At 43.0% G+C, this 19041-nt stretch overlaps 1 protein-coding gene and 1 pseudogene across 4 annotated transcripts; both read left to right on the forward strand.

Moving 5' to 3' along the window:
- The first annotated feature begins 1587 nt into the window (after positions 1–1587).
- MFAP5 (microfibril associated protein 5) lies at positions 1588–12803 on the forward strand. 4 transcript variants are annotated; one of them, XM_065887493.1, is made up of 10 exons: positions 1588–1643; positions 2161–2220; positions 3179–3214; positions 6642–6686; positions 7453–7485; positions 7917–7952; positions 9526–9552; positions 10292–10379; positions 11006–11079; positions 12365–12803. In XM_065887493.1, the coding sequence occupies exons 2-10, from the start codon at positions 2163–2165 to the stop codon at positions 12475–12477; spliced, it is 510 nt and encodes a 169-aa protein (XP_065743565.1). In that variant the 5' UTR covers positions 1588–1643; positions 2161–2162; the 3' UTR covers positions 12478–12803. The 4 variants fall into 4 exon arrangements, with proteins under 4 accessions (XP_065743565.1, XP_065743566.1, XP_065743568.1 ...); XM_065887494.1 differs by lacking the exons at positions 1588–1643; positions 9526–9552 and having other exon boundaries at positions 2163–2220; positions 12365–12477; XM_065887496.1 differs by lacking the exons at positions 1588–1643; positions 7917–7952; positions 9526–9552 and having other exon boundaries at positions 2163–2220; positions 12365–12477.
- A 3686-nt stretch (positions 12804–16489) lies between these two features.
- Positions 16490–17386, forward strand: LOC136131056 (histamine N-methyltransferase pseudogene; annotated as a pseudogene).
- The last annotated feature ends 1655 nt before the right edge of the window (positions 17387–19041 follow it).

Genomic DNA, 19041 nt, shown 5'->3' on the forward strand with positions numbered 1-19041 from the left:
ACTTGAAATTTACACACTGCGAGGGCACATAAGGGCAACCATTCTTCAGATTTGAAGTTTCTGTAATTCAAGTTTATTCCTCCGAAGTGGAGATGTTGTAATGGTCTAAGCACTAGAGTTTCTAGGAATAAGAGTGAAGACAAAGATTTTATAGCTCCTGGATCAGAGAAAACATTATGTACATATTACGTGACATGAAGGAAAGTACTGATGGAAAATAAAGCAAGCAGAATGAACTTGGCCCCAATTTTCTTTGGGCTTCTGATAGCATTTTTGTCCTTAAGATTCCAGAAACCAAGATTCTTAATATAAGCTTCAACAAAGACAAAAGACAACATAAGGCTGGAATCTCCTCTCATGGAGCTCCTCCACATTTGAAAAAGATGAGGGTTCTGTGTTCCTTAACTTTTCCTAAGACAGCAGCCCTCCTCTTGGACAAAACTCATGTACTGTCTGTTTGCTTGGATGTAGCAATGTATGAGATTCTCAAAGGCGTGTGAGGGGGGCAGGGGGTGGTGAGAGAGTCAAACGTGTAGGTCAAGAAAGAGGCAAAGAAAAAAGAGAAACATAAGGATACAAAGAGGGGCTTCCCTGGTGGCACAGTGGTTGAGAGTCCGCCTGCTGATGCAGGGGACACGGGTTCACGCCCCGGTCCGGGAAGATCCCACATGCCGTGGAGCGGCTGGGCCCGTGAGCCATGGCCACTGAGCCTGCGCGTCCAGAGACTGTGCTCGGCAACGGGAGAGGCCACAACAGTGAGAGGCCCGTGTACCACAAAAAAAAAAAAAAAAAAAAAATCCCCCTGCCAATGCAGGAGACATGGGTTCAAGCCCTGGTCCAGGAAGATCCCACATGCCGCAGAGCAGCTAAGCCCGCGAGCCACAACTACTGAGCCCGTGAGCCACAACTACTGAGCCCGCGCACCTAGAGCCTGTGCTCTGCAACAAGAGAAGCCACCACAGTGAGAAGCCCGCGCACCGCAACGAGTAGCTCCCGCTTGCCGCAACTAGAGAAAGCCCGTGCACAACAGTTAAGACCCAATGCAGCCAAAAAATTTAAAAATAAATTTAAAAAAATAATAAAAGGATACAAAGAAATTTTTGTTGTGGAATTCTAAAAGGACAAAAGTGAGAAAGGGGGCTAGAGGAATGATTCCAATATGGAAGATGGCCAGAAAAATAGAAACAGATTCTGGGCGCGTGACCGGGGAGGGGGCTGAGGAGCTGCTCTTTAGGTAAGAAGGAACCCAAGGAGAAAGGGAGGCTGGAGCCAGAACGGGGCTCACGGAAGGAAGGCATATATGAGCGCCAGCCAGCCCTTCAAGGGAGAAGCAGCATCAACGTGGTCAGAACCTTCGGAATGAGGGTGTGAGTGACTGCAAAGCCCCATCCCCCTTCTCCTCCCAGCCTCATACTGTAGCACAGCTTCAGACTCCTCTAGCCCGGCTTTCTCCCTCCCTCCCTCTCTCTCTCTCTTCCTCGCTCTCCCTCATCTCATTGTTTCAGAGTAGGCCAAATTTGAAGTCCTTTCCAGGGAGTGGCCCTGTTCATCTTACTCTCCAGCCAAAGTGGAACAGAGTGAGAAGGAGAGAGACACATTCAACAACCAAAGGACTCGGTGGAAAGAGCAGAGAACCATAAACAGTGAGTTGTTTTGATTGTCTAAAACCCTAAATAGACAGGGGTAGGGAGTGTGTGTGTGTGTGTGTGTGTGTGCGCGTGCGTGCGCGTGTGTGTGTGAGTGTGTGTTTTGAAGGGCTGGAAGAGGGCAATGGGGAATGTCACTGACTTACAACTGAACAGACATCCCAATTATCCATGGAATCCCAATGAGGAGACACCAAGATGAGCAGATGATATTAAAAAGCCACAGATTTCAAAACAGAAGATTAGACACTAGGGTTGAAAGATGCCACAGGGCGAGGGTCATCATAAACCATTTACAGTATAAAATTTCCTCTGACTTGGTAGAAAAAAAGGAGAGAGAATAATGGCAAATGATCAAAGAATAAGAATTTGAAGGAGAAATGTTGAGTGAAAGAGAGGAAGGGTCTGAGACTTATGGGGCACTAGGAAAGTTCCTGGGAAGATGCAGAGAAAGAGATCCTACAGATATCCTTGCCTGCAATTGAAATCTCTACTCTCCCCGCCCACCTGTCAGATATGCTGCTTTTGGGACCCAAAGTGCTGCTGTTTCTCACTGTAGTCATCATTCCCTCCGGTGAGTCCCTACCTTTTTTTTCTCCCTAAAATGTCATTTCCTCAGATGTGGGTGGAGGTGTATGTTAGAGGTTGGATGGAATGAGGCTGAAGGGGAATAGGAGAAGAGATGCTTGCTATTGAGCTCTAGAATTGCCATTAAAGAGAAGAACACGGCGAGTTCCCTGGTGATCCAGTGGTTAGGACTCATCACTTTTCACTGCCGTGGGTTCAATCCCTGGTCGGGGGAACTAATATCCCGCAAGTCGGGCAGTGAAGAAAAAAAAACCCAAAGGATAAAGAAGCTGATATATACAAATTCATACACAAACATATAAGGATCACCTCACAAGAAAGTCAAGTTTAAACCGTGAAGGAAAACAGTGAATATATACACCTAAGAAACACTAGTACCAGCCTACACACAAGCAGATTCACACGCACACAGAAAATATGTTGCCACATCTATACACAAATGAAAAATGATCTTCACAGATTTCAAAGAATCGAACTAGAAGATTGACCTCAGAAAGTGAACCTTGGCTTTCAAAAAATCCTACTCTTTTTTTCTTTTAATTCGGCCAAACGCAGACTGTGAGATGATAATTTTTGGCCTTGTTCAGTAGTGCAGTTAAGAGGGGTTGGCTGTGGGGACAGAAGGATGGGACATCAGAGAGTCTGCCGGCCTTCTGTGTGGATCAGGACCCTACCCCTTCTGGCTGGACTGAGGGCAAGAGGGCCTCTTGAGTCAGGGCATAGCAGAGCTCGCCTTTGTTCTCAGGAATCTGCTCTCTTTGAGTGTTCCCATGTCTGTGTGTAGCACTAACGCTCTTGAGTACTTTTATATTGAGCTATAACAGAAATAAAACACTGAAAGATAAAGTACAATTTTCCCATCATTTTCTGGTTCATCTTATACAAGCTTTACGGGGTATAGAGCTGGACTCATTCACATACATTTTCTCCTTCCTTTGATACAGACTGGACACCCCGAGGGGTCAACAGCCAAAGAGGAGGTAGGTGGACCCTTGGAACTGGGCTCTGATGAGGTTCTCATTAGGACAATGTAGCCGAACGGTTAGAGTTCAAGAATTTGTAATACAACACAGAGATGCTTTGCCAAGGTGTGGGAAATAATAGGATCTAATTCACTAGTTCAACAATCCTATTATCCTGGTAATTGCCTGGTGGTCCAGTGGTTAGGACTATAAGCTTCCACTTCAGGAGGCACGGGTTCGATCCCTGGTCGGGGAACTAAGAGCCCATTCATAAAACATTCTTGTTGGGCTTCCCTGGTGGCGCAGTGGTTGAGAGTCCGCCTGCGGATGCAGGGGATGCGGGTTCGTGCCCCGGTCCGGGAGGATCCCACATGCCGCGGAGCGGCTGGGCCCGTGAGCCATGGCCGCTGGGCCTGCGCGTCCGGAGCCTGAAAAAACATTCTTGTTCTCTTTTGAACTACTGAAATAACTTTCCCCAGACCTTCTCTATGTCCGTCTCATTTCCACTCCCTTGGAAAATGCCCACAGATCCTAACAGAAAACATTTTCCTAACCATGTAATAGTGGAGAAACTAAAATGCAGACCTAAGAAGTCTTCCCAGCACCAGAGCAACTGTGGCACAATCAGACAGAACCCAAAAGTTCTGGCTTCCAAAGGGCCACTTCCTGCAGCTTGATGAAGGATACTCTAATCAACATTCCCAGGCTGCCTCCAGGTATCTAACATAAGTTCTCTTGTTTTTCCCAACCCCTGAGAGCACTGCAGTATGCAACCGGTTAATGGGTCAGAAACCAAATGAGTGGGTCACAAGTGGGGCTTTTAATGAGTTAGGACAGACTAAAATAAAAATAGAGTACACTACAAGTACATTACCAGAGTTAAGTACTATCTTATTAAACTTGTTTCAGTTTTCTTTGTGTATACTGAGGTACAATAGCATTTCTTACTGTGCATCCTGGTAGAGAAGCTAAAATATAGAAAAGTTGTTTTTTTTTTCTCTCTCTCTCTGTTGTGGGTACGGAGGTCTGAATCCCTACATTTTTGAAGCTAGGTCATAGTCAGCAGTAGCAAAACTAAAAATCCAAATTGCTTTCTTTGGGCTGGTTAAGGTCCAGTCCTATTTGATGATTTGTGATGCAGAAATAGTACAAGAAATGATGAAAACGTTCCTTCAGGGAACACTCACGAATCCTTAATAAAGCATTCAGATGGTGGTAGCTCATGGAAAAGGTGGGTAAACTGAGGAATATACAGAAAACTACTACTCTGCCTGGAATTCTGAGGAGACAGCCAGGATACTCTCAAACCCTTTGTTCGCCCACTGCGCTCTCTGTTTCTGTGCGTGGTTGAACTGGAATATAGCTGGAGAGAATGGGAAACAGGGCAGGATAGGGCTGCACCCCGGCGAGAATCCACTCCCTTCTTACAGCTTCTGGAATGGTTCAGGTCAGTGGCTTTTCAAATATCCTGTGGGACTGGAGCAGACTTGAATTCCTTTTATCAAAATTTGTTCCGGAAGACAAAAGCTTATACTGAGTGTTAAAGATGAGGCTGTTGTCAATCTGATGACCTTCTATCCGGAATTTTTTTTAAAAAGTATGAGTTAAGGAATAAGCAGGGGAAATTCCTTCAAAATGTTTTGTGGGTCTTCCCTGGTGGCGCAGTGGTTGAGAGTCTGCCTGCCGATGCAAGGGACACGGGTTCGCGCCCCGGTCCGGGAAGATCCCACGTGCTGCGGAGCGGCTGGGCCCGTGAGCCATGGCCGCTGAGCCTGCGCGTCCGGAGCCTGTGCTCCGCAACGGGAGAGGCCACAACAGTGACAGGCCCGCGTACCGCAAAAAAACAAAAAAAACAAACAAACAAAAAACGTTTTGTGTATTGCTTCTAGTGCAAGGATCAGTTACTCTGACATGCTTTATAAAAATGCTATTCTCACCAGATTTTAAATCTAACATTTGTAAGCCGACGTCAAGGCAAACTGTGATTTTGCTGACCTCTAGTGGGTAAAACAGATTATGACTCTAAGCCATTTAGAATGAAGGTTAATTACCGGTGGGATGGTTAACAAACATTTAGCTCTTCACACCGCTTTGTTATGTTGCTTTTTAAAGCAGAGACTATTTGTTTCAGGAGTTGCTGTTATTTACAGTTTCAGATACAGTTTTCTTAGTTTATCCAAACAGCTTCCACCTTAAGACCTGGACCTTTTTTTTTTTTTTTTTTAATTTTTTTTTCTTTTTCTGCGGTACGCGGGCCTCTCACTGCTGTGGCCCCTCCCACTGCGGAGCACAGGCTCCGGACACGCAGGCTCAGCGACCATAGCTCACGGGCCCAGCCGCTCCGCGGCATGTGGGATCCTCCCGGACCAGGGCACGAACCCGCGTCCCCTGCATTGGCAGGCGGACTCTCAACCACTGCGCCACCAGGGAAGCCCCCTGGACCATTTTTATTTCTTCCCCTCCGGCATTTACTTTCCAAGGATCAACAACAAGGCATTTCCTCTCCCCTCTCTTTACCTCACTTATCACTGAGCATCAGAAAACTACCAATGTTACCTTTTGTGAACACTCTTTTGTGCAAAGTCTATCATCAGGCTGATATCCAATTACATCCAAATTATGAATATCAAAATCACAGTCTGCTTGAAACAGATTCAGACAGAGCGAACTTATGATTACCAGGGGGGAAGGGACAGCTAGAGGGTTTGGGATTGACATGTACACACTGCTACATTTAAAATGGATAATCAACAGGGACTGTATACTGTATACAGGGAACTCTGCTCAATATTAAATAACCTAAATGGGAAAAGAGTTTGAAAAAGAATAGATACATGTATATGTATAAGCGAATAACTTTACTGTACACCTGAAACTATCACAACATTGTTAATCAACTATACTCCAATATAAAACAAAAAGTTTTTTAAAATCACAGTCTGTTTGAGAAAAACAATTTTCATTTTAAATAAGTATCGCAAAGAGGTCATCAATCCATTATAATTATTAACAAGCTCTATGACCTTGTGTGAGTTATTTATTCTCCTGGTCCTGAGTTTTACCATCTGTAAAAACCAGTACATAGTAATCCCAAATTAGCTGTATCTGTTATTATATGCTAGGATGAAGAAGTCATTCTTGCAGTCCAACACTAAACCGAAGTCTGTCTAATGGCCATGTAGTTCATTCATTCCTCTAAATAAGGAGCACACGGGGAGGACTCTCTAGTGTTAGGACTGTACAGGTATATTTATGGAAGTAGGAAAGTGTGACATTTGTTTGGGCTACAGGGGAAAGGACTTAGGCTGGGAAGCAAAGAAAGAAAAACACTTTGGGATCTCACTACGAGTCTACTGTGCTTGTCAATTTCACTTGCTGGACGTGCAAGTGTAGGGATGGGGCACGGAGAATGCTCAGAAAACGTTTCCCGATTGTTTTTATGCAGATGATGTGACTCCAGTGACTCCAGAGACATTCACAGAAGATCCTAGTAGGATACTCTTTTGTTTATTTCTTTGCTTTCAAACTAGGGATAGAAAGGTTGAGGTCTGTACATCCTTCCTTAAAGGAAGACTAGAACAGTAAGTCCCCTGCATACAAACCTTCAAGGTGCGAACTTTCAAAGATTTGAACATTCTCATGTCCAATTACCTAAGTTAGTTCTTGTGTCTGGCGTACACTGTCACGTGTGTGCATCCCCCTACAAGTGGCTGTGCCTTTGTGTACTTTACTGTGCGGTACTGTAGAGAGTACAGTAGTACAGTGTCTTTATTTCAAGCCCAGGATGTCCAGAAGCAAGTGTAAAAGCAGCGATGACGTCGCTGGTACTACTGTACTTTACAAGGTACTGTAAGATTAAAAATGTTTATTTTTTGTGTTTGTTTTTTATGTATTATTCGTGTGAAAAGTATTACAAACCTGTTACAGTACAGCACCACACAGCCGATTGTGTTAGTTGGGTACCTAAGCTAACTTTGTTGGACTTACGAACAAACTGGACTTACAAACGTGCTCTCGGAACAGAACTCATTTGTATGTAGGGGACTTGCTGAGGTTCAGAGCTCTGTTGTCTATCTTAGATGCCACCGAGGGCTCTAAACATGCCCAATCTTTTTATCGCTCCCTTATATTTTCCCCAAGAGTCCACATTCTTTCACTTCAATCTTGCCTCCTTTTAGATCATCATCCCTTCATCCGGCTCCTCTTTGCTACTTTTCCAACTTGCATTTTTCATTCCCTATGTTGTATCTTTGCAGATCTGGTGAATGATCCTGCTACAGATGAAACAGGTAGGTTTCACTCCTACAGGTATGTTTCATCTCCTTAAAGATGGTGTGATTCTTGTTAATATTCACAATTATTTATTCCAGCTCTTGAATTAATCATGTATTTTTATCACAGGGAAAGGGATGCTGTTCAGTGACAGTGGGATAAAAGGAAAGAATCCTGCTAGGTCCTCTAAAAACAGGAAGCAAAGTGGATTAATAGCTTAAAAAAGCATGAATTAAAGTCTTCCAAAAATTAGCATCATGTCAACAGGCCAAATAATATTCAAAAAATATTTAATTATTTTCAATTAACTTTATTCCCTCGGACATAATACACAAATCCAGCCACAGTCTTGACTTTGTCCTGTTATCTATATTCTTCCCTCCTGCCTTCTGCCTTCCCCTTTGCCAATTCGAAACCCTCCTCACACCGCTGTTTTGTGCCTTTTCAGTTCTGGCCGATATCAAGCCTCCCACAGATGACCTGGGTAAGTTCAGATCTGGGATCCCAGGGCCACCAGGCCCGTTCTGGTCTTTCCCTATCCCCCATTACAGAAGGTAGTATGGCTGGTGAAGGATCCTAATTAGGGCTACCATTTTATGTAGCACAATTGTCCAACAGTATAAGTTAAATTAAAGACATTTTTGATCCCCTAACAAGCAAGAACTGCGCGAGGGGTTTGATACACGAAATACCGAGACTTGATTTTTCTCTCCAAGTTTCTGAGACTGGATGGGTAAAGGTAAGACAAGGGTGAACAAAACTGATCTTCTTCTAGATATCTTTTGTCTAGTAGACAAGATAGACAAAGGAATGGATAACCTTATTCAGTTTTACAAATGCTATAATCAGGATAAGCAAAAGAAGCTGTGGAAGACTCAAAGAGTCCTTGACTATACTTTGTGTTGGGAGTTAGGAAAGGCTTTTATGGAAGGCATATTGACTAGGTTGATTCTTGAAAGACAAGTGAATAGAAAGGGGAAGAGATTTTAGGTAAAGAAAACGATATGGGCAAAGGCTTAGAATGGGAATGAAAACCAATCAGAAAATAGTGCATGCAAAGGAAGGTCCTAAGCAGATTCATGAACTGGAAAGCCGGCGAGAATGCTTTTGCCTAGTCCCAATAAAATATGATGGCCTGAACTACGTTAGAGGTAAGGGAGAGAAATGAGCTGTCAGCGAGCAGGGACTGTTGAGATGATGTCCCGTTTTCTATTAGGTAGATGGTAGCTATTGGGTGGATGGTGGCACCAATGTGAATACTGGTGAAGGGGAAAGATAAGGCAGTTTGAGATATGGAAGGATCTTTTTTAAAAAAAAAAATCCATGAACCCTTCCACAAAATGGCAGTTGGATTTGTAGGTCTTGAGTTTATTAGGAGAAAGATCTGGGCTAGACATATAAGTTTGAGAATTCTCAACATATAAACCTGTAATTGAAGCCATGCGATAGATATAGCATTCTTCCTATGGTATCCTATAAGCAACCCTTCCAAAGACATTTTTACAGATAACTCCCGTGGTTAGTCTATTTCCTCAAGACTCATCTTACTCCTTGACTTAATTCTCCATTTTACAAACTTCGCTGGTATTTAACTTGCCCCTAGGTTAGGGCTGGATGTGACTATGACCCTTGCTATTCTTTACCAAATAACTTTTATCCAAGAACCCATGATGATGTATCTAGAGCTTCCACAGCAGAATAATAATCTTTTCTCCCCTTAGCTCTAGGATGACGCTCTTCTGAGCATGGCTCGTTGCCTTGTGTTTCTACTAAATTTGCCTCTTGATAGAAACAAAGATATTCTCAATACAATGAGTTTCTCAGCTCTCTAGGAGAGAAAGGAGAAAGACAAAAATCATTTAAAATCATGTTAAATCTCTTCAATTTTGTGGATCAAAACACCCCATTATGGGTTTTCTTTTAGAAGTGGCTAAAAAAGAGTTATTAATTCATCTATTTATGGGTGCCCCACGTGGGTCTCAAGTAAGGCAACATGACAGTTACAGGGCAGTGACTTCTAGAAGCAGTAATAACTGAATAAAATTTTTGCCTTCTAGCCTCGCCCGATAAAAATACCACCACAGGTATGAATGTCTTTTGCATGTCTTTTTTTAAGCTTTTTTTTTCCTTCCTGAGAACTCCTTGTCCTTGCTCTTGGGAGGATACTTGGTACATCTTCTAGTTTATTTCCAATTCTTTCTCAAAGTGTATTTGTAATACTCTTCATTATCCTCCCACCCCACCCCACTGTTTTACGAGCTCCTGTTCTAAAAGTCATGGGAAAAAGATGGGACCACTGTTGCATGGTCCCAGACCAGTCCTCTCCCTAAACTACCTTTGGACACTATCTGTTGGTTAGTGGGTTGGGAAGTGACTGCAAGGACTCCATATGGCTGTAGATGTCATGCTTTCTCTAACGTACTGATAATTCTGATGTGCAGATAGGGTTGAAAACCCACCAGAACAGGGAAATAGTGACCCACCTTAGCATTCAAATTCTTCAGAATGGGACTGCTAGCATTTGATATTTCATGTTGCCACCTGTATAACCCTAGAAGGATTTTTTTCCTAGAAGAGACCTCAGGGACTATTTTAACCCACTTTCCTTCCAGGTAAGGAAGCACCTAAATTTCATGTTTTAGCCAACTTCTATTATTGTTTTGTTTTGGTGACAGGAAGAACAGGCCCCAACTTACAGTGATCCCCTGTAGAGATTACTTTGTAGGTTTTCCCCGGCCCTCTCTCCCCTCCTCCATCCCCTTAACCCTTTGTTCATGCCTGTTTGTTATGCCTCCCCGTGTTTTTTATGTTGGGCCTCTTCAGAGTGCCGGGATGAGAAATTTGCCTGCACAAGACTCTACTCCGTGCATCGGCCAGTGAAGCAATGCATCCATCAATTATGCTTTACCAGGTAAAGGTCCCAGAACACCTAGAGAGCATCGTCCGTGGTAGTGCTTTCATGTCAGTAACTATTTAATGAGCATCTACTGTGGAATTTCAGTCTTTGGAGGGGCAGACGTTTCTTAGCATAACCCTCTTAGCTACTCCTGAAGGTGCCAATGAGCACGTGGAGTATGGACTGAGGCACACAGAGAACAGTTTGACTAATAAGTGTAGACGCTAGAAGGCAAAGGAAGGTGGGGGCTGGAGGTAGGATCGTCATGAGGGAAACTCCAGTCTATCAAATTTACCACCTCACTGAAAAAGGCTGGAGCTAAACATCCAAGTGTGAAGGTAGAAAATAGTAGGGAATGGTGGGGAGGAGTATGAAGCTTGAGTCTAGGTGGAGTGTGCAAAGTGTCACCAAGAAGAGTGATTGATCCCATTCCCGTCTTCTACACTACTTGGGGAGGTGGGGTGGGGCGGGGAGTGTGAGGAAGAAGTCTGAAACACTTAAGGAAATCCAGATAAGGGGAGAACAGATAGGGAAGAGTGGGACATACAGGAGTTGAAGAGGCATCGCAGGCCGAGGCTAGTTCTCCCTCTCAATGCTTTTTCTATCTCCTTCCTGCACCGTGACATTTGCACTGGTGGTAGTCTACGGCGTATGTACATCATCAACAATGAGGTCTGCTCCCGTCTTGTCTGTAAAGAGCATGAAGTTATGAAAGGTAAGACTGGCTTTTTCGTGGGGAGGGACGGTAATGAGAGTGATAACTAGGCACAAGACGCTAACAGATCCAAGGTCTGGCTTTGCAGGAGGGTTTTAGGCTATTCCCTGACGTACAATAGCTCCCGTTCCAACACGTTACCCCAAATAAACAATCTAAGGAAAGCAGTACGCTTACTATATACATAGCCCTAAGAAAAGCACCCCTCCCCAGATCTCTGTCCAAGTAGACAGTAACCCCTAACTTCTCTTACACAGAGATAGAAATTTCAGATGCTCTGGTTGCTTTGAAGATCATTCACCAGACTTCTAGATGGAAGGCCAAGTCAGCCATTAAAAATAACAGTCTCTACTCGTCTGCAGCCACGTTCATAACTCTGGGGGGGGGGGGGGGGCGGGGAAAGCCACTGATTTGGAGGCAGTAGCATTTGGATATGTGAAAAATCAACTGGACTCCTAGACACCAGCTACCTTTTAAACATTCCACCAATTCCAAGAACCATTTACCTTGCTTATTGTGAAATGTCAGAGGTAGAGGAAGGTAGAAAGATTTTACAAGGGTCCAGAGTGTGTGGTTATAGACTGTGCCTGGTGGGAAAAAAGATATTTGTCACCTTGCCCCTGGCCAGCCCCAAACGATGGCTGTGGTCGGCAAAGGCACCACACACGAAAGCCACTCTGACTCAGCAACCCGCCTTACACCAAGCCCCTGAGTAAGAGCTGTACTTAACTTCGCAGAAGGAAACTTGCTGCTTGCCCCCCATTGGCTCTATGCAAGCCACCTGCAAGGGAAGCACCTTGACATTGAGGATGAGTATTTGGGACTCTAGGCACTTTCAAGTGTCTCAGGGGACTTGCTAAAGTTAGCCATTTTCACATAGTAAACATTTAAATGTATATTGAATGACTGGACCTCATATTTTTGCTGTTTAATAAGTCCACGATTAGAAGAACTGGGAGCAAGGTGTATAAAGGAAACTAAAATTTACCGACCACCAGTGTGCTAGGTACCTTTGTATCCATTTTTGCATTTTCATACTGACAACTACCTTGTTGAGGTGGGTATTTTAATGCTTGTTTTACAGAAAGGGATAGTGAGGTTCAGAAAAGTTCAACTTTCTGGTAGGAAGTAAATAACCAGTAAGTGGCGGGGCTGGGGTTCTAACCCTGATCTATTTCTCTTCAACCTTTTCGCTACACCACCCTGCAGTCTTCCCTTTCCTTAAGACACGAGCCCTTGCCATCTTCCCGCATCCTCATCCCATTATGCTCTGCTTCTCTTCTAGATGAACTCTGCCGTCAGATGGCTGGTCTACCCCCAAGGCGACTCCGTCGCTCCAGCTATTTCCGCCTTCCCCCCTGTGATGATGTGAGCTTGCAGAGACCCAGTGGTCTGTGATGTCAAGGAAGAGGAAAGAAAGAATGTGTGGGTGGGAGGGAGAGGGAACTGCTCTAAGAGGGAACTTCTTGTCCAACCATTGTCAGCCAACCCACAGACATGAGTATTTCTTAAACCAATCCCATCGCAATGTCTAGCTTTTGCCCCTACTTCTTGATTTTTCACCCATTTATCTCATTTTCCAGTACTTAAAATAGTCTATAGTATTGCATGGTTTTCCTGCTTCCCCATATCATAGACCTAGTAGATATACCATGTGGCTTAGATACAAACATTCTACCTACAATTTCAAGGGAAAATAAACTTCAATAAAATTATTAAAAATAATAATTAACTACTGAATCTGTTTGAGATAGATCTTAGGGTGGAAGACGTTATCACTGTCTACCTTAACTAACCAGGGAACTTTATTTTTCATTCAAGAGTTTCCTAGATTAACCCCCATTCACCTACATAGTCCCCTTTGCTTTTATTAATTATTTTGCTGGATTGTCCTAACATTTGCCTGGTAGGTCCTTTTTAGGAGAAGAATTATGGTAATTTTTGTAGTCGTAGAAAATTCTCCAGAGCCGAGTTATACAAGACCGAGGCTAAAGAGAGAGGAGTACACCAGGTATAAAACTATTCAATTTTTCATGCAGTTCAGTCGGCAAGTAGGGCTAGCAAGTCTCATTTACCCACTCATTTATGGTAGTATGGGGGTCAGCCCACCTCCACAAGTTAATTAGACAACTTAATGTGAAACCATATCCTTGCTCCTAATTTCCTTGAGTGGTTGGTACTTCTTTCGTCCTCACCACTTACCAAAATCTGTAGAGATTATATTGTGCAAATAGATTCTAGAGTAGCCTGATTTGGGGCATAAGAAGGAAATTCAGACCTGCACTTTAACACACAAGTATAAAGTTTACCTGATGGTTTACAGTAAAGAGTACAACCTGCATTCTAATCCTGGCTCTAGCAGTAACCAGGTAGCCTCAGTTAAGTCATGTTCTCTCATTAGGCCCTGGTCTAATTTCCCCATCTTTAACATGACAAAGTTAAATTTATGTTAGTTCTAAGGTTTCTTTTAACTCGATGGTTTGAGATTTAAATGCATTTTTTGTTTTTCTCAAAGCCTAGATGTTATATGTTTCAGAATTCAATTTGGTAAGGGTTGGATTCCTTTCACATTGCGGAAATACTACCTAAATGAGGACAAGATTCTTGCTGTTAAGAAGCACTTTAAAAAAAAATAAAAAATAAAGAAGCACTTTAGTTTAATAGGATTTGCACAACGGATTAAAGAGAAACGCTAGAAAAGCCCCACAGCATGTAAGCCCTACCCCAGTCTCTCAAAGCAAATGTACTCGTACATAGACAGACATAGTCAAGGGACATTGTAGCCACTGTAGAGGCATCTCATAGGCACAGAGTTTCCAAGAATCATGTGAGTCTCTTCATGAACTTGACCCTCCAATTGCCTACTGAACGAGAGGTGGCATTCCCACCAGAAAGCACCCCAATCCCAGTATCGGGTATATTGCAAATTAAACATTTAAAATAAATGTTCCCAATTTCCTTCTCAGAAGACAGTGGTCTTTGGTCTGGTTATTTCTTTTTCTGTGTTTAGAAAGAAGGCCTGAACTTAGGCTTTGATCCCATTTTGAAAGCTGAGTAGCAGCATCGCTCACATTTCTCTGTTCTGCTCTTCTCCATTGTTTCCTCCTTCCCTCCACAACTTGACCACTGATTCTCCAACATTACAAATTTGTTTACTCTCCCCCAGACGTGGTCCCCTCCTGGGTCCTCCAGAAAATTCTATTTCTCTTCTGCCTCCTTTAGTCTTACTGGGTGAAGTTTTGTGTTTCACCCTCGCTTTTCTTTTGCGTCATCAAATTCCTGTGCTTTGCCGTTTCTCACTGTTCTGATATCCTCTGCCTTTTGTACTCATCTCTATACGTAAACCAACACTTCTAACTCACTTTCCGTCCTTTCTTTCCTTACCCTTACAAAGGCTTATTTTCCCTCATAACTTTCCTCTAAGAACAATCCCAGGGCAGTTTTGAGGGGGTTGCTTTCGGTCCTAGTTCTTTCCCTCTGTCCTTTCTTCCCCGTTTGCAGAATTCCATTCACCTCCTTCTTGCTGCATTTTACTCTCGACCCGTTTCAGTTCCCGATGTTCTAGTTTTCTTTCCTCGATCCTCCCCATAAAAGGATGTGAAAACATTTCACTCTTTATGGTATTAACATTATTTTTTTCCTGGTGAACACAAGTGACAACCTTCTTAAACAAGGAACTTGACGAAAATGTTATTTGAACTAAAAGATGGATCTTTAATGTTGGAATTAACAGATCGGGTAAAAGTATCGTTAAACAATTTGTGACTGAATGCCTTCCTGGTACCTTGAAGAGACTCACCTGCCTACTCACCTCACCTAAAAAAAAAAAGTTTTACTCTTATTTTCTCTTCCAAAATTGAGTTGATCCTGCTCTGAGCCTAACCTTTTCACATATTTCATGCTTCTGATTAAAGAAAATTCTCTTTCCCCCTTGAATGAAGAAGTTCTGGAAATTCAAGCGTTCACTCTACTCTCTAAAAAGAGCTCCTTGCACACTCTCTAAGTATTCATTTGACTCAGATGGTGCAAACCCCAAGCTGTCTCCCCACTTTTGATGACCTCAGGCAGTGCGTGTTGCCAGCCACAAGCTCGTCCCTCCCCTGCCTCGGGCACTCGTGGTGAAAGCTGATTTTAGCCAAATACTTTACACCTGGTCAGAGGTGCAAGCAACTGGCAGTCTCTTAAGGTTCACCTTCCTTCCGTACTGAAGCAGCTGTAACACAGTTAAGAGAGACATCTGAGAAGAAACAGAAGTTGGAGGAGTACCAGATAAGGGGGATAAGGAGATGGCAGAGGGATGATGGGTTGACATCAGAGCAGGGGAACCCGGAGGCTCTGGGAATTCACAAATCTGTCTGGGAGAAGGGAATTTGCAAAGTGTGGTGAAGAGGACCCGAGTTCCATACCGATCCATCTGGAACCTTACAGGGTAGAATGAACATCAGAAGCACAGTGGAGGTGGGGCAGGGCTGTGCTTAGAGTTTAGTCAAATTCAGAGAGGCAAAGATTAGGTTAAAAATACAACACTCCAATAAAAATTGAAATCCTTGGGACTTCCCTGGTGGCGCAGTGGTTAAGAATCCGCCTGCCGATGCAGGGAACATGGGTTCTATCCCTGGTCTGGGAAGATCCCACGTGTCGCAGAGCAACTAAGCCTGTGCGCCACAGCTACTGAGCCTGTGCTCTAGAGCCCACGAGCCACAACTACTGAGCTCGTGAGCCACAGCTACTGAAGCTCGCGTGCCTAGAGCCCATGCTCTGCAACGAGAGAAGCCACCGCAATTGAGAAGCCCGCGCACCACGACAGAGAGTAGCCCCCGCTCGCCACAACTAGAGAAAGCCCACGCGTAGCAACGAAGACCCAAGGCAGCCAAATAAATAAATAAATAAAAACTTTAAAAAATTGAAATCCTTGTGTGTTTTAGCATTTTTCACTAACTAAACACCAGCGAAAGTGACTTGACTTTCTCTGTGGTAGAGAGAGGAACAGGTGGCCAGGTTTTTTTTTGTTTTTTTTTTTCTAAAAACCAGTCAACCAGAGCCAGAAGTGGTGTCAGACGACAACTTCTGGGCAGAACCCAAGATGGAAAAGCAAATGTTGTTTATATAAATAGAGGTGCAGAGCCCATAACTTCCTGTTGACAAAATGAGCTTCACTTCACCTCAAACCCTCAATGGTTTTAAAAATAGCTGATAGTCACTTACTAACGAGCTTTGCAAACCCAGCCTCCCCAGCACGTTAAATTCAAAGCAGGGCTTTTTTGTGTGTGTGTGGGTTTTTTTTGTTTTCTGTTTTTTTTTGGATAGAAACTGGTGCGGGTGAAGAGAGAAAGAAGGAACTGGGAAGAGAAGGAAGGGAAGAGGGAAGTTAGACCTCCCTTCCCTCCTTGTCTTTCTCGGAAAACCAAACATGGCATCTTCCATGAAGAGCTTGTTTTCTGACCACAGCAGATATGTTGAATCTTTCCGGAGGTTTCTCGACAATTCCACGGGGCATCAGCAATGCTGATACTGCTATTGCATGCACCAATTCATGGACGAGAAGCTGCCGGGCATAATAGCAAGGATTGGAGACACAAAATCTGAAATTAAGATTCTAAGCATTGGTGGAGGTGCAGGTGAAATTGATCTTCATATCCTCTCCAAAGTGCAGGCTCAATACCCAGGAGTTAGTATCAACAATGAAGTTGTTGAACCAAGTGCTGAACAAATCACCAAGTACAAAGAGCTTGTAGCCAAGACATCAAACCTCGAGGACATAAAATTTACTTGGCATAAGGAGACATCACCTGAATATCAAAATAGAATGATGGAGAAAAAAGAACCTCAGAAGTGGGACTTTATTCATATGATTCAGATGCTGTATTATGTAAAAGACATCCCAGCCACCCTGAAATTCTTCCATAGTCTCTTAGCTACCAGTGCTAAGATTCTCATTACTCTTGTGTCCGGAACCAGTGGCTGGGACAAGCTATGGAAAAAGTACAGGTCTCACTTACCCTGGGATGACCTCTGCCAGTATGTCACGTCATCTGACCTCGTGCAGATGCTGGACAAGTTGGGGATTAAGTATGAGTGTTATGACCTTCTGTCCACCATGGACATATCTGACTGTTTTAATGACAGCAATGAAAATGAAGACCTGCTTTGGGATTTTTTGACAGAAACCTGCAACTTTAGTACAACAGCACCACCTGATCTCAAAGCAGAAATTATGAAAGATCTTCAAGACCCTGAATTCAGTGTAAAGAAAGAGGGAAAGGTTCTTTTCAATAACAGTCTGAGTTTCATAGTGGTTGAGGCATAATACCCCCCATGAGAATGTACTCAAATACTATAGCTTGAACAATTTGGATCATTCACTTATTTGTGTATTAAAATTATATCTCATAACGTAAACAGAGCATTTTCTCTGATATGTAAAATCTAGAAAATCCCAAGATATTCTTGGACTTCCATGTGGAATCATATATGACACTGCTGGTCTTATCCCATCCCTTCTATCGGTAAAGAGACTACATGCTGTCTACATACCACCTAATCTGGAAAAATGAGACAACTAAGTTTCACGGGCTTATTGACAATAAAATCCTTTCCATTTGTTGATTATAATGGAATTTCCTGGAATACTAATAAAATACGTGCTATGGATTTTTAAAATAAAAAAAAATAGCTGATAACATGTTTGTTTTTTTTTTTCTTTCAATTTGTCCAATCACTTTCAGTAAGATTCTAGCTTTTTCTTAACTCAGGGGTCCTGAAATTCTTTTCTCTGTCTCTGGTGTTTTCCTCTTTCATTCCCTTTTCCTTTTTTCTGTGTGTTTACCCAGCCATAAATCTGTACTCTGTAGTTTTGGGGAGTACATTATCGGAGTTCCATACCAATCAATAAGGGTTGAACTCGGAATGATCTCATACATTTGTGAGACTCACCTCCCCCCAACTCTTTTAAAAAGTAATAGCTGCACTTTGAGCAAGTATAAGGAAATATTTTAATGGAAAATAACCCGAATTATACTTAAGGGGTTGATGGGCATTGAGGTGTCAACTGTGTCATTATATGTTTTCCTAATATGTTGTTCTGTCCCAAATGGTCAAACACAAGGAGTTACAAAGAAGGGTAGTGAGAACTGCATAGAAAAACACTCATATATTCATTCATTCTTGAAAATGGGTAAGATTTAGGGGGAAAGGAAAATAAAGTAATATAAATACAAATCAGCCTATGAAAATGTGTAATATCAACATCAAAATCAATGTGAAAACAAACAAGTACTTCAAAGATGTTCATATAGGGTTTCCCTGGTGGCGCAGTGGTTGAGAGTCCGCCTGCCGATGCAGGGGACACGGGTTCGTGCCCCGGTCCGGGAGGATCCCATATGCTACGGAGCGGCTGGGCCCGTGAGCCATGGCCACTGAGCCTGCGCGTCCAGAGCCTGTGCTCCGCAACGGGAGAGGCCACAACAGTGAGAGGCCCGCGTACCACAAAAAAAAAAAAAAAAAGTTCGTATAAAATCATGCATGGCAGCTCCTTAATTGGCTTTAAGAGAAACCAGTTTGTTTGTTGGAAGGTGAGCTATAACCTAATTGTGTTAAACAACTATGCTCTTTTCTCTGCCATTAGCTACCCAGCATCGAAAGACCTGACAATGTGTAATAAATTGATAAGTACAATAATTCATAATTAAATTTAATTATGAATGATTACAATTCAGAAGAATCACAGTATGTTCTAATGACATAGGACAAGAATAATTTCTCTTGCCATCTAAAAACAAAAAACTAAAAATTATATCATCTAAACACAGGGTATCTAGACCCTAAATCAGGTGCTATTTGTATCATCCTGTTTGTTTCAAGTAATATAAAAGAACTGACATTGGTTTCCGGGCCAGTCCTGATGTAGCACCCACGTTGTGTGGTCCTAAGGTAATAACCTCTGTCATAACTGTAAATTGGTGG

The sequence above is a fragment of the Phocoena phocoena genome, chromosome 11 (assembly GCF_963924675.1).
Source record: "Phocoena phocoena chromosome 11, mPhoPho1.1, whole genome shotgun sequence".
NCBI classification, from domain to species: domain Eukaryota; kingdom Metazoa; phylum Chordata; class Mammalia; order Artiodactyla; family Phocoenidae; genus Phocoena; species Phocoena phocoena.

Excerpts from the sequence above, each read along its gene's own strand:
- MFAP5 (XM_065887493.1), top strand. The coding sequence starts at position 2,163 with ATGCTGCTTTTGGGACCCAAAGTGCTGCTGTTTCTCACTGTAGTCATC. Across the intron at positions 2,221-3,178 it reads TGTAGTCATCATTCCCTCCG|ACTGGACACCCCGAGGGGTC; the intron begins GTGAGTCCCTAC and ends CCTTTGATACAG. Across the intron at positions 3,215-6,641 it reads GGTCAACAGCCAAAGAGGAG|ATGATGTGACTCCAGTGACT; the intron begins GTAGGTGGACCC and ends GTTTTTATGCAG.